The sequence below is a fragment of the Terrapene carolina genome, unplaced genomic scaffold, assembly GCF_002925995.2.
Source record: "Terrapene carolina triunguis isolate 2854851 unplaced genomic scaffold, T_m_triunguis-2.0 Scaffold523, whole genome shotgun sequence".
Classification (NCBI taxonomy): Eukaryota; Metazoa; Chordata; order Testudines; family Emydidae; genus Terrapene; species Terrapene triunguis.
The window spans coordinates 949,606-963,229 of NW_020664874.1; the positions used below are offsets into that span (position 1 = coordinate 949,606).

At 43.0% G+C, this 13,624-nt stretch overlaps 1 protein-coding gene across 1 annotated transcript in view; it reads left to right on the plus strand.

The window, feature by feature from the left end:
* DTNB (dystrobrevin beta) overlaps window positions 1–13,624 on the plus strand; it is a 292,486-nt gene that overhangs the window by 55,183 nt on the left and 223,679 nt on the right. Inside the window, exon 4 of the mRNA XM_029913228.1 lies at window positions 8,512–8,597. Coding sequence (XP_029769088.1) covers window positions 8,512–8,597 — 86 coding nt within the window. The remainder of the gene's footprint in view (window positions 1–8,511; window positions 8,598–13,624) is intronic.

The window sequence follows — 13,624 nt, forward strand, 5'->3', positions numbered from 1 at the left end:
TTCACATAGCAAACCTCTGAGTGCGGACCCCCCCCCCCTTATGAATTAAAAACACTTCTTTATATAGTTAACACCATTATAAAAGCTGGAAGCAAAGCGGGGTTTGGGGTGGAGGTTATCAGCCCCCCATGTAATAACCTCGCGACCCCCTGAGGGGTCCCAACCCCCAGTTTGAGAACCCCTGGACTATATGTTTTGTTTTTTCAATGGAAGTGTTGGAATTATATTACATTTACGAGGGGGGACTGTAGCACTCATATGAGAATGTCAGGGATAGACATTGTGGTTCCAGTGTGAGTCTGTGGCCGAAAGAGCTAATAAGATTGTAGGATTAATAAACAGGGGAATCTTGAGTAGGAGGAGAGGTTATTTTACCTCTATATTTTGCACTGGTGAAATCGCTGCTAGAATGCCACATCCAGTTCTGCTGCTCACAATTCAAGGGTGTTGTTAAATTGGAGTGGGTTCAGAGAAGAGCCTCAAGAATGATTAAAGGATTAGAAAACATGTCTTATAGAGAGAGATTCAAGGAGCTCATTCTTTTAGCTTAACAAAGAGAAAGTTAAGGGGTGATTTAATTACAGTCTATAAGTATCTGTATGGGGAACAAATACAGTGTAGCATAGGCATAGCATAATCCAATGTCTGGAAGTTGAAGATAGACAAATTCAGGCTGGAAGTAAGGTGTAAATTCTTGACAGTGAGTGCAATTAACCATTGGTACATTTTACCATGGGCCATGGTGGATTCTCCATCACTGACAATTTTTAAATGAAGATTAGATGTTTTTCTAAGAATTTGGTCTAGGAATTATTTTGGGGACGTTCTGTGGCCTGTGTTATACTGGATGCCAGACTAGATGATCACAGTTTTCCCTTCTGGCCTTGGAATCTGTGAGTTTACCTGTGTCTTGTCCCTTTAAGGATTGAAGTTCTGCTGAAAGGGGCAAAGGGAAAAGCTCCGGTTGCAGCAGCAGAATTGTGTTCTGAAAGGACTGAGCAGCAATGGGGCTTGTGCAACCAGGGGTGACTTTTTTGATTGGTTTGTTTTATTTATTTCTAAATTTAATAAAACTCCAGTTTCAAAACTTTCCTTGGTGTGAGAGTGAAACACAAGTGGACCTGAGCCAATCTGAACAGCCTGCTCTTGAAGTAAACCAGTAAACCCCAACATTTTCTCAGGGGACTCGTTCCCTTGGCCAGTTTTTCAATTTCCAAGGTCAAAAGAATTTCTTAAAGCCCAACCATAATGGAGCTAAGCATGTGAAAGTTTCCTATGACAACGTATCTAGCACTTCCTCCTGTTCCCACTAATGGGGTCTCAAGAGCCTGTGTCAGTGTTTTGCACCCTTCTAGAAAGCTGTGTACTTACCTTATGGCACTGAATGATCATAGCTCAGGGCTATTTAAAGGAGGTGGGAGCCCCAACCACCTCACTTCCTTCTGGCTGCTTAGGACTGAGGATATAAGAAACCTCAGAACTGTGCCCATGTCTCACCAAGCCAGACAACTAAGACACTTTTTCTCTTGTACATAGCTTGGTATTTTAGCTTTCTTAGATAATTTCCTAGCTATAAATAGTTCAGAGCTGTTTCCTGGTTTGTGTTCTGCCTGGCAGAGGTAGACCATTCTGCCCCTCTGGTCAGAGCTGATGTCTGCTTGGCTGCCTTTACTTCCTGACCCAACAGGGATCATCAGTTAAAGTTCCAGGCTGGGGCTTGTGCCATGCCTGGACCAGTCTCTACTGGCTCCAAAACACACTACTTCCGAGTTGCATAAGTTGACTTTGACACCACCTGTTAAGGTGGGATCTGAGAAGGCTCTGCATCCTGATAGTGGGGAAAGAGAAGGTCTTTGGGGTTATTCTTTTTGTTGAGACATCCATGGCACCAAAGATTGCCTGTGGCTCCTATTTTGCCTGTCTCTGGTCAGTGTAAAAGCACTCCTCAAATTGGAAGCTATCCAAGGTTCAAGATTCCAGTGCCAACACTTCATCCTCAATGCCAGCCAAGACCTCTATACCTGGTGCCAGGACAATTCCCCCATGCTCCCAGACCCCAGTTCTGATGTTATGGTGTCAGGAACAAATTACAAAAAGTTCTCTCCGAGACCATTCATATCTTGCCTGCCAGTGCTGACTCCCCCGGACCCACAGGCCTTCCCCATTTCAGTGCTTCCTGTGCTCATTTAAAGCACAAAGAGAAGAGAGGGCTATGCAAAAGGCTTCTCAGAAAGCACCACAAAAAGAAGCTTCACCAAACCCAGAACTGCACGGTGTCTGTTCCGGTTGACCCCAATGGTACTGTATTTGACTTTCCAGTACCTTCTCCCTGACACCCTACTCCAGTGCCCATTGAATTTAGGAGACTCAGAGGAGGGGCTGGTTCTTCTTCAGGTGCCCTCTGCACATTCCCACTAATGGATGTGTGACGGGTTCCCCCCAGGGTGCCACCTGGAACAGGGGTACCACTAAGCCCTCTGACCCACCAGCCTGGGCTCCCCCTCACACCGTGCTGCTGTGACAACCACCAGCTCCCCAGCCTGGGACCCCAGAGCAGTACCATCCAGCCCTGGTCAAATCTTGCCAGTATATGGGTTTAATACCGGGTCCATCTCTCCCTCAATGTGAAGAGGACCATGCACACTTGTGGTAACCAAGCTGAGATTTTCCCCAGGCACCTTGGTCAAATGCACACTGGTTTGGATTAAAACATAAAATAAGTTTATTAAGTACAAAAAGATAGAGTTTAAGTGATTATAAGTGATAGCAAACAGATCTAAACAGATTACTTAGTAAATAAACAAAAACTCAAACTGAGCTTAACATACTAGATAAGTAGGATATGAATTAGCAAATTTTCACCCTGAGTGATAAACAGGCTGGAAGATTCTTAAGGCACAAACTGCCTTTGCTTTGCAGCTTGGGTTTCCCAGGTTTTCATACACTGCCTAGAATCCCTTTAGCCTGGGACCATCACTTCCCCAGTTCAGTCTTTGTTCCTCTGATGTTTCCAGGTGTTGTTTTAGGGAGAACGAGGTACCATCATGATGTCATTTCCCCCCTTTTATATCTTCTTCCCACTCGCTAGAAAGCTCTTTTGCTGTGACCTGGGTCAAACAGTTCCCATTGTGTAGTGTTATCTCTGTGAGGTTTCTACTGTACACAGTTCCTGGGGTAATCCTTGTGCTTGTGTGCATTTCCTCAATAAGCCATTAACATTGTTTGGCCTTTTTACTGTTGTACCTGAAAGGCAGCTTGTGTGTGTTTTCAACCTCACAACATGTTTCAGTAACACCTACATAGCCAAACTTCATAACTTCCCATACGTTAATAGCACATACAATCCAATGAGATATTACTGTCTAGCAGATCAAGATTTTTAGAATGACACCTCACAGGGCATACTTTGTGTAAAACTTATCCTAATGATATGATAGTGATGAATAAGGGGGTGCCAGGGTGTCACAGGATGCTGTGACTGTTGCAGCCTGAATAGTGGAACCCGAGCTAGTAGTGCCAACTGGAGCACTCACATGCCTCCCTCTGCGAACATTCTGAGGCAAGGGTATAAAAGTGCTATAATGCTCCAGCCACTTCAGTTCCTTCCAACTATGACCAACTGATGTGTTAGGAATCATTCTGGGACTCTTCTGGATCCATATCTTAAGTGCCTAATGTTTGCATGCTTGGGAGGAGGCACCTTCATGTTTGCAATCCAGCCAAAGGAGAGGGAGAATAGGTTTCAGGCAATTCTGTTACAAGAAGTGTTGGCAGCGAAGCATTCCCACTGTTCCATCCCAACCAGAGGGTGATAGATAAAATAAAATACGAGGCCAAGATGATCTGAATAGTGCCATTGTGGTCCAGATAGCAGTGATATATCCAGACTCAGTTCACAAGTACAGGGGAAGGTACAGATTCTTAGTCTCCTACCATTAGTACCAGACTTGTCACAACAGCAAGGGAAGGTGTATCATTCAGATCTTCCATCACTTCATTGCTTGGGCCAAAAGACTCTGGGATTGTTAGAACAATCTTGTTCATTAGAATTACAAAATGTTCTGGCTAATTCAAGGAAAGAGTCTACACACTAGTGTTGTTATCATAACTGGAAAAGGCTTTTATTGTGAGTTAACTGATGTAATGTGGATACATATACTGCACCTATTATTAGTATATTTAAATATTTATTAGTTGTATATTAGAATATTATACCTCAAAAGGTCAGGTGTTTCTCTGTCCTCTTAGGATCCATCTAGCCACAATTTCAGCATACCACATTTCTGAGACAGTAAATTGGTATTTGCTCATGATGCGTTTAAGAGATTCTTAAAGGGTCGTAATAATTTATATCCACCAGTGAGAGACTGAGTACTTTCTTGGGATTTAAATTTAGTGCTTACATAAATTGACATTACCCATTTGAACCTATGGGATATTGTACATTTTTTCCACTTATCTCTTAAGACAGCCTTTATAATAGCTTTCACCTCAGTGAGTTGAGTTTTTACTGTCTTTCATAAAGTTAAAGTAGTGTTGAGTACTCACCCAAGGTTTTAGCCTAAAGTGGTCTCTGATTTTCATCACAATAAGTCAGTTTTTACCAGTGTTTCTTCCCAAACCTCAGAGCCGAGTGGGTGACAAATTGCATACATGGGATGCCAGAAGAGTTCTAGCATACTATTTGGACAGACCTATGCATTTGACAGTCTCACAATCTATTATTCTCTTATAAGGAGAAAAACAAGGGCCAAGCTGTTAATGTTCAAACTCTATCTATATGGATGAGACTATATATTAAAGAAGCATATAAACTTGTGAGTATTCCACTTCCTGAAGGGCTTAGAGCACATTCTACCAGTGCAAAGACACACGCTATAGGTTTATTAAATATGCTCTTCTAGTAGAGGTTTATAGAACAGCTACATGGAGTTCAATTCACACTTTTACTAAGCACTACTCATCACACCTAGAGACTAGGTGTGATGCTAAGTTTGATAAGGCTTCAATCACTGTTCAATTAGGACTCTGTATCCCACCATTCTGGGTTTGATGTTTTGCTCATTAGCTCATCCCATGAGTGGCAATATGTAGAGGACACTTAAAGAAGAAATAAAAATTGCTTACCTGTAACTGGAGTTGTTCAAGATGGAAACGTCCACCTTTCCCCACTTCCTTGGAGTCTGTCTTACCAACGGACCTGGTCATAGGGGAAGGAACCGAGGCAGCTGGAGCGCCTTGCCCCTTTTCACTTCAGAACATTTGACATTATCTGAAAATAGGGGTGAGGGAGTGCCCCAATGGGCAACAGTAGCTAGGGTTCCCCTGTTCAGGGTGTGCCGGTTGGAGCATCCATGCATGTGAAGGTGAAGAGTCCATCTTGAAGAACTCCTGAATACAGGTAAGTAACTTTAATTTCCAGGTTAGTAGTCTCAAGCCCTCTGTTGTGGGGACAGTCATTGTTAGTTCTGACACAGAGTTGTGCTTTGAGGACTCTCCTGATGACTCCTGCAACAGAAGGCTTGAAACTAGAACAAATCTTTCTTCTAGTTCCCATAAAACTTGCTTGTAAAGGCACTATAGGCCTCCTTGGGGAGAGGTCCCTTGTGATCTGATGACTTTCTGTGGAGAATATGTTCATAGGCATACACAAAGATCATCTCCTCTTGCAGTTATCCCTCTTCTCCCAAGTGTTCAGCGGGTACACAGTAATGCCACCAACTCCAGTCAGAAGCCCTGCTACCATCAACATCTCTGGCTAACATCTCTGACGTGCACTCTGAGCACAGAGATTAGGTCACATCTCCACAGGATGATCCTGGGACACAGACATGATCTCCCCAGATAACATGGGCTGTTGATCTCTTGCCAGAGTTGACTTCAAAACAGTTCAACAACATGGTGGCTGGAGCCCTACTGCTGCAGCCCACGTCTGTCCCAGCAGTAAAGCGAAGGCATCTTCAACATCCTACAGTCCAGAGAAAAAAGGAAGGTAATGCTCTTTATCCAAAGGGGCACATTTAGCATCCCTTACCACCATGCTTGCAAAGGCAAAAGATGGATGGTTGTTTTATACCAAGTCCTCCAGGTTCAGTTCTGTTGCTTACCCTCCTGCAAATGCATTAGTTATCATAGCAAAGTCTCTGAGAACTTCATTCTCTGCCCCTCCACGCAGGGAAGGGAGAAGATTGGACGCCTTTGGCAGGAAAGTCAACTCTGGGTATTGAGGTGGCAAGCTATGCAGCTCCTTCCTTTTCTTGACCAATCGCCGTATATCCAGCAGAAGCTGGCTAAGGATGTTGCCCAAGGAAAAAAAAACTTGCCTTCAGCCTCTGAAGGTAGCATATGACATTTTTGATGCAGGGGCAAGATTTATAGCCTCTTTACAGACATTCATGGTTGAACTCATCTAGTCTTTCTGTGGATGCCCAGTTCAAATTTGTGATCTTTTTAATTAATTAATGGAGATATCCAATCTCCTAGAACTGGAAGGGACCTTGAAAGGTCATTGAGTCTAGCCCCCTGCCTTCACTAGCAGGACCAAGTACTGATTTTGGCCCAGATCCCTAAATGGCCCCCTCAAGGATTGAACTCACAACCCTGGGTTTAGCAGGCCAATGCTCAAACCACTGAGCTATCCCCCCTTGAGGAAGGAAGGAAGGAAGAAAGAAAGAAAGAAAGAAAGAAAGAAAGAATGTTCAGCAATAAAATGGACCTTACAGCACACTTAGGCCTGGTCTACACTACCCCCCCACTTCGGACTAAGGTACGCAAATTCAGCTACGTTAATAACGTAGCTGAATTCGAAGTACCTTAGTCCGAACTTACCGCGGGTCCAGACGCGGCAGGAAGGCTCCCCCGTCGATGCCGCGTACTCCGCTCGCCGAGCTGGAGTACCGGCGTCGACGGCGAGCACTTCCGGGATTGATCCGGGGCACTTCCGGGATCGATCCAGGATCGATTTATCGCGTCTTAACCAGACGCGATAAATCGATCCCAGAACATCGATTGCCTGCCGCCGACCCTACGATAAGTGTAGATGTACCCTAAGGAGGCAAGGTCAGCTGCGAGAGCTGTATGGCTGACCCAACCTCCCTGCCCAAGAGGAGGTTCTCTTTTTGAGGCTTCGCGTACCAAGACAATGTTTTCTATCTTCCTTTGCACAGATGAAATACCAGTTTCTCATAGGCAGCCTCTTCAACAAGCTGCTAAGAGACAATACAGAAATAAAACAAGATGACTGAAATGTTTTTCTGGAGGCAGCCACAATCTTCAGCCTTCCAGCCTCTGTTTTGGTGGGTCTACTGGGAGTACAGAACTAAATACATTTAGTTTTCTCCCTTTAGAGATCACTTGGTCTATTTCCTACCATCTTGGGAACAGAACATCTGATAATGGGGTCCTGCATGTCATCCAGAATGACTGCCTCCAATCCCCCATTTCTCTTCTGAAATCTTATTTCTAGAAGAGATGGAGTCTCCTCTCCAGAAGGAAATGGTTGAAGAGGATCCAAGTTTCCTCTTCCACATGTATACTATCTTGTCTTTTCTGAGTTGCTGTAAGAAATCTGTAAAGTATTATCCATAGCATACAGTATGATATAGATAATTAATTTTATTTAGGAGTATAGTGCTCAGAATTTATTAATTGCTTATCCACTCTCATGTACATGCTCTTGGTACTCCTAATTTATGTTCAACTACTACTAAATTAACTCCATACTGAGCATTAACAATGGCTTTATCCTGAGATCACAGTTTTATAGCCTCTATAATCCTCTGTTACTATATGTTGTTTGTGTTTTACCTCCTTGTAAAGCATTTTGTGATTTTTTTTTTAAATGAGAATAGTTGTTTTTGCATACCACTTTGTGCTGAATAAAATCTTTCCATTGTTTTTATAAGGAATTAGTACAATTTTTTTCTCATGCTGACATTAGGAAATGGTTGCCTGACAGTGCCATCTGTTCGTGATAGTGCAGCAGTCTAGGTGGCTTTAATTAGAATAACAACCATCCATGTTTGTTCCTGTTCTACTCAGAATGTTCAGAATATCTTGTTACCTAACTTGTTTTGTTAGAATACCACCTCTTTCTCTGAGCGTCAGTCAGTGTTCATAAAGAGTTGGAATTCCCGAGAAAGGGCAGCAGTAGAAGCAAGAAGCATAATTAAACAGGCATATTCTAAACAGAAAGGAATGACTCCTAATAATCAGGTACCACCATGTAGTAGGTAGTGTGGGACAGGTAAAACAAATGCAAGCCTCTCTTCATCAATAGAATGCCCATAATTCTGCAAGAGAACATGATTTGTCATCGGCTACCTGTTAGCTGTTCTAATTTATTGACAAAGCTAAATGTTACTATCATTTTTTGCATTATGTTAACTGTTAAATAGTTTTATAAAGCATAGCAGTTAGGGAAGTCATAAATGAACTTTTCTTCTGACCCTGAAATATTTTTGTTCTTATCATTCCATATAGTAATGATTTATCATGTATTTTATTTTTCAGTGAGGGCCATGGGAAGTTGACAGTGTTTTCAGTTAAAGCTATGTTAGCAACCATGTGTGGTGGGAAAATACAAGACAAACTAAGATGTAAGTACTTTCAAGTAAATTTAACCATTATTTTAAATTTTCTATTTCCACCATTAGTCACACAAACTTTGTATTTAATTGTTACATTTTGGAAAATTAGCTACATTTTTCTTGCTCATCCAGCAATCATGCTACTGGAATGAATCTTGTTATGTTAGTTTAGTCTTTCTGGTAATGCATGCCATCTACTGGCTACAAAAGATACTCAATTTATATTTAAAAACTAAGATTTTGTTCAAAGAAAGTGAAACAAAACTGCAAAAACCTGAAACTTATTTGACAGTTGTTATCCTTCATAAAATTTCATTCATTCATTCAAGGCTTGATCCTACTGTACAAATGAAGTCAACGGAAGCTTTGCCATTATGTTCAGTAGGCACTGGATCATACAGTAAATTAACACAGTATCAGTGTATGGTCTATAGCAGTGCTTCTCAAAGTGGTGGTCCGCGGACCGGTGCCGGTCCGCGAGCCATCGGCTGCCGGTCCGCGGTGAGTTTCCTCATAAGAGCGTCGAATAGGATAATAATATGGCACCGGTCCCTGGCACATCGGGGGAAAAAAAATTGCTGGTCCCCCACATCAGATAGCTTGAGAAGCACTGGTCTGTAGGATACAGACTTCTGAAAGCCCTTTTGAACGCTTTAAAGGGTTATCTGAGGTGTCCAGGGTGAATCACTACCACCTGCTTACAGTGGGAGGGAGACCTGTCTATGCCACCTCGGGAGACTCTCCCCAGCCACTGACTGCTGGCAAAACAAATGCTCTGCAAGGTCTGCTCTTTCCCTCTGCACCCTAGCAAATTATACACTCCACTTTATTACACTCAAGTGCCCAGTCCCTTATCTTCTGGACACCTGCAGTGTACGCCCATGTGCTGTCTCTGGAGGCAGTGCACCTCAGTCCTCTGGTTTCACCTCAGTACAACACTCTCCTGTGCACAAGGCTTTTAGACGAGTCGATAGTAAAATCAAATGGAAGTTTATTTAACGGATGTTAAGATTGAGATTAAAATAAAAGCAAGCGTAAGGGTTTGGAAACATAAGGTAACAAGTAAAAGAAAAACCTAAAAGACGCTCTATAGCTTATACTTTTTCCTATCTAATCAGGTGTTGCTCAGTCAATTGTTAGTTGCTACAGCACTTGTCCAGTCCAGAAAGCTGGGATCCATCTTTTATGAGAGATGCCCCTGCTCGAGAATACCACATCTTGTGTTCTTCTGTCATCTCTTATACAGTTACAGACTATTGCCTCTTACCCAAGAGGTCCCCTAATCAGAGTGTTTTCTTAGGGTTCTTTTGTCTTTCTAAATCCTCAAGCCTACACCTGTTCCAGACAGTAAACATAGGCTGGCTCAATGGATGTCCGTTGTTCTCAATGTTGATTGAGTGAGCCCTACGACCCGCCTCAAATCAGGTGACAAGCTTCACTTTAACAGTTTTGAAACCCAATATTAACATGTTATATAACTCTAAAATTATTTCCTATGCAAATATCACTCAATAACCGTGACAATCAGCTAGTTCTTTGCCAAAAGCTAAGATCACAAACAACACCCTTGGGTGAAATATTGAAAAGATGGTCAGACATGGGTAATATACCTGCCTGGGTATGTAAGGGCATGTTTGTGTCACACCCTTGAAAACAAATTCTCTCTCTCTCTCTCTCTCTATATATATATATATCTCAAATCTTACAAAATATGACAGGAACAAAGAAGGTAGGCTGGCATCATTGTGGGAATAAAGGTGTTTGAGTGACCTTACATTTCTATATTTTCAAACTATTTTGGGTTTCTTTAAAGTTTAAACTTTAGTTCAGAATTTACTGAGCTTTTAATCATAGAAATGTAGGGCAGGAAGGAACCTTAAGAGCTTATCAAGTCCAGCCCCCTGCAATGAGGCCAGGACCAAGTCAACCGAGAACATCCCTGGACAGGTGTTTCTCCAACCTATTCTGAAAAACCTTCAATGATGTTGTAATACGGGGCTTGGAGGACCAGTCAGCCTAGTGGATGGAGTACTTGACTTCCTGCCCCCTGTTTCTGTGGTTGAGGTGCCTCAATCTTGAAGGCAGGGGAGTAGGGGGACCCAGGCCCTCCCACTCCAGCTGGTCCCAGCCCAGGGCCCTATGTAAGTCAATCCCTGAGTAGGGGACCTCCCAGCGGGGAGTCCACATCCGCTGCACTGGGCTACTTCCTACTGTTGCCCCTTCAGGGCATGGCCCCTGTAATCCAAGTTCCCGTGGTGGCTTGTCTCTAGTAGTGCCCTCTCATGGACACTGGGTGGCGTCCTGCTGCAGTCCCAGGTTCCTCCAGGCGTGGAAGGTGTAAGTTTGGTGGGTTCGGAACCCCCACAAGGGCTCTGTGCTTTCGCCACCCAGGTTCCTCTTAGGCTGGGTGCTCCTAGACCTCTTTCTCTGTCTCCTTTGGCCAGGAAGAGGGTGCTTGGCTCCTGGTGGCTGCCTCAGCTGGGCAGGTAGTTCTCCTTCCCTCAGGTAGGGAAGCAGCTAGCTCCTGCCTCTTCGCCAGTCAGCCCCAAACTGAGCCAGGCTCTGTCCTTTTCTCTTCCCTCCAGGCCTGGCATTGGCTGCAGGTATAATGGGGGCGGGGCTAGCTAGGCCCAAAGGCTCTCTTTAACCTCTTCCATGCCGGTGAGCATTTTTTCTGCTTCACCATAGATGGGGATTCCACAATCTCCCTTGGAAGCCTATTCCAGAATTTAACAACTCCTATAGTTAGAAAGCTTTTCCTCATATTTAACCTCCCTTGCTAAAGATTAAGCTCGTTACTTCTTGTCCTACTTTCAGTGGACATGGAGAGCAATTAATCACAGTCCTCTTTATAACAGCCCTTAATATATTTGAAGACTGTTATCTGGTCCCCCCTTAATTTTCTTTTTTCAAGACTATAATATGCTCAGTTTTTTTAAGCTTTCCTCATAGATCAGGTGTAACGATGCTGCCTCTGGCGGGACACAACTGAGAGTATCAATTCAGGACAAATTGCTTAGAGCAGGGCAGTTACAGCCCAAATCTGGAGTTCCTTTCCTATTAATGCATGGCAGACCAGCCAGCCAGAGAGGACTTGGGTTTTACCCCACTGGCTAACCAGAAGTCACACAAGCAATTCCCGTAGACACTCCAGTTTCCCAGTATCACCACCAGTGCCACTCATTATGGGGACGAATGGTTATTGAAACCCATACCCCAGTAAAAGAAAAAAGGTTCTCATGAAGGACCAAGCCCCAGACTCAGGTCAATATACAAGTCAGATCTTCCCCACAAATCACGCTGTTGCCAATCCTTTAGAATCTAAAATCTAAAGGTTTATTCATAAAAGAAAGAAATATAGATGAGCGCTAAAATTGGTTAAATGGAATTAATTACATACAGTAATGACAAAGTTCTTGGTTCAGGCTGGTAGCAGTGATGGAATAAACTGCAGGTTCAAATCAAGTCTCTGGAACATCCCCAGCTGGGACGGGTCATTGAGTCCTTTGTTCAGAGCTTCAGTTTGTAGCAAGGTTCCTCCAGAAGTAAGAAGCAGGATTGAAGACAAAATGGAGATGCTGCTGCCTTTTATAGTCCTTTTGCCATGTGGCTTGTGCTTTCTTTGTTCCAACCACAAGCCACTCAGCACATGGCCTGGAAAAACCTTAGAGTTCTGTCCATAGGCATGTCCCTGCATACCTTGCTGAGTCACAAGGTGTATCTGCCTTCTCTCAATGGGTCAGTTGTATAGCTGATGGTCCTTAATGGGCCATCAAGCAGGCTAGGCAGTGCTGACGCCACATTGTCTGGGGTGTCACCCAGAAGCATAGCACAGGTTTGAAATACAGACAGGATAGAGCCATAATTATAACTTTAAATACAAAAATGATACATGCACACAGATAGCGTAATCATAACCAGCAAATCATATCCTTTTTATAGACCCCTCACAAGACCACCTTTGTACAATATTTGCTGCAAATACATAACAGTGGTGACAACAATGATCTATAAGGTCACAGTTTGTCAATAACGTCACATCAGGTTTTCTAACCTTTTATTATTTTTGTTGCTCTCCTCTGGACTTTCTCAAGTTTGTCCACGTTCGTAACGTATGGCCCCAAAACTGGAGACACAACTCCAGCTGAGTTGCAAAGAGGAGCAGGACAATTACCTCCTGTGTCTTACATATGACACTGTTGTTAATACACCCCAGAATAATAATAACCATTTTTGCAACTGCATCACGTTGTTGGCTCATGTTCAATATGTGATCCACTATAACCCCCAGGTCCTTTTCAGCAGTACCATCACCTAGCCAGTTGTTCTCCATTTTATAGTTGTGCATTTGATTTTTCCTTTCTAGCCCAAGCACTTTGTACTTGGCTTTATTGAATTTCATCAGGTTGCTTTCAGACCAGTGCACCAAATTTGTCAAGGTCCTTTTGAATTCTAATTATGTCCTCCAAAGTGCTAGCAACCCCTCCAAGCTTGGTATCATCCATAAATTTTATAGGCACACTCACCAGTATCATTATCCAAATCATTAATGAAAATATTGAATAATATCAGACCCAGGATTGACCCCTGCAAGACTTCCCTAGATACACCCTCCCAGTTTGATAGCAAACCATTAATAACTACTCTTTGAGTACAATCTTTCAAACAATTGTGCACTTATAGTAATGTGATCTAGACTACATTTTCCTAGTTCACTTTGAATATGTCATGAGGGACTGCGTGTCAAAAGCCTTACTAAAATAAAGATATATCACACCTACTGCTTTCCCCTCTATTCACTAGGCCAGTAACCCTGTCAAAGAAGGAAATTGGGTTAGTTTGGCATGATTTGTTCTTGACAAATCCATGCTGGTTATTACTTATCACCCAATTATCCTCTAATACTAACAAATTGATCGATAAATAATTTATTCCAGTATCCTTCAAGGTATTGAAGTTACGCTCACTAATCTGTAATTCCCCATGTCCTCTTTGTTCTCCTTTTTAAAGACAGGTACTATGATTTCCCTTCTCCT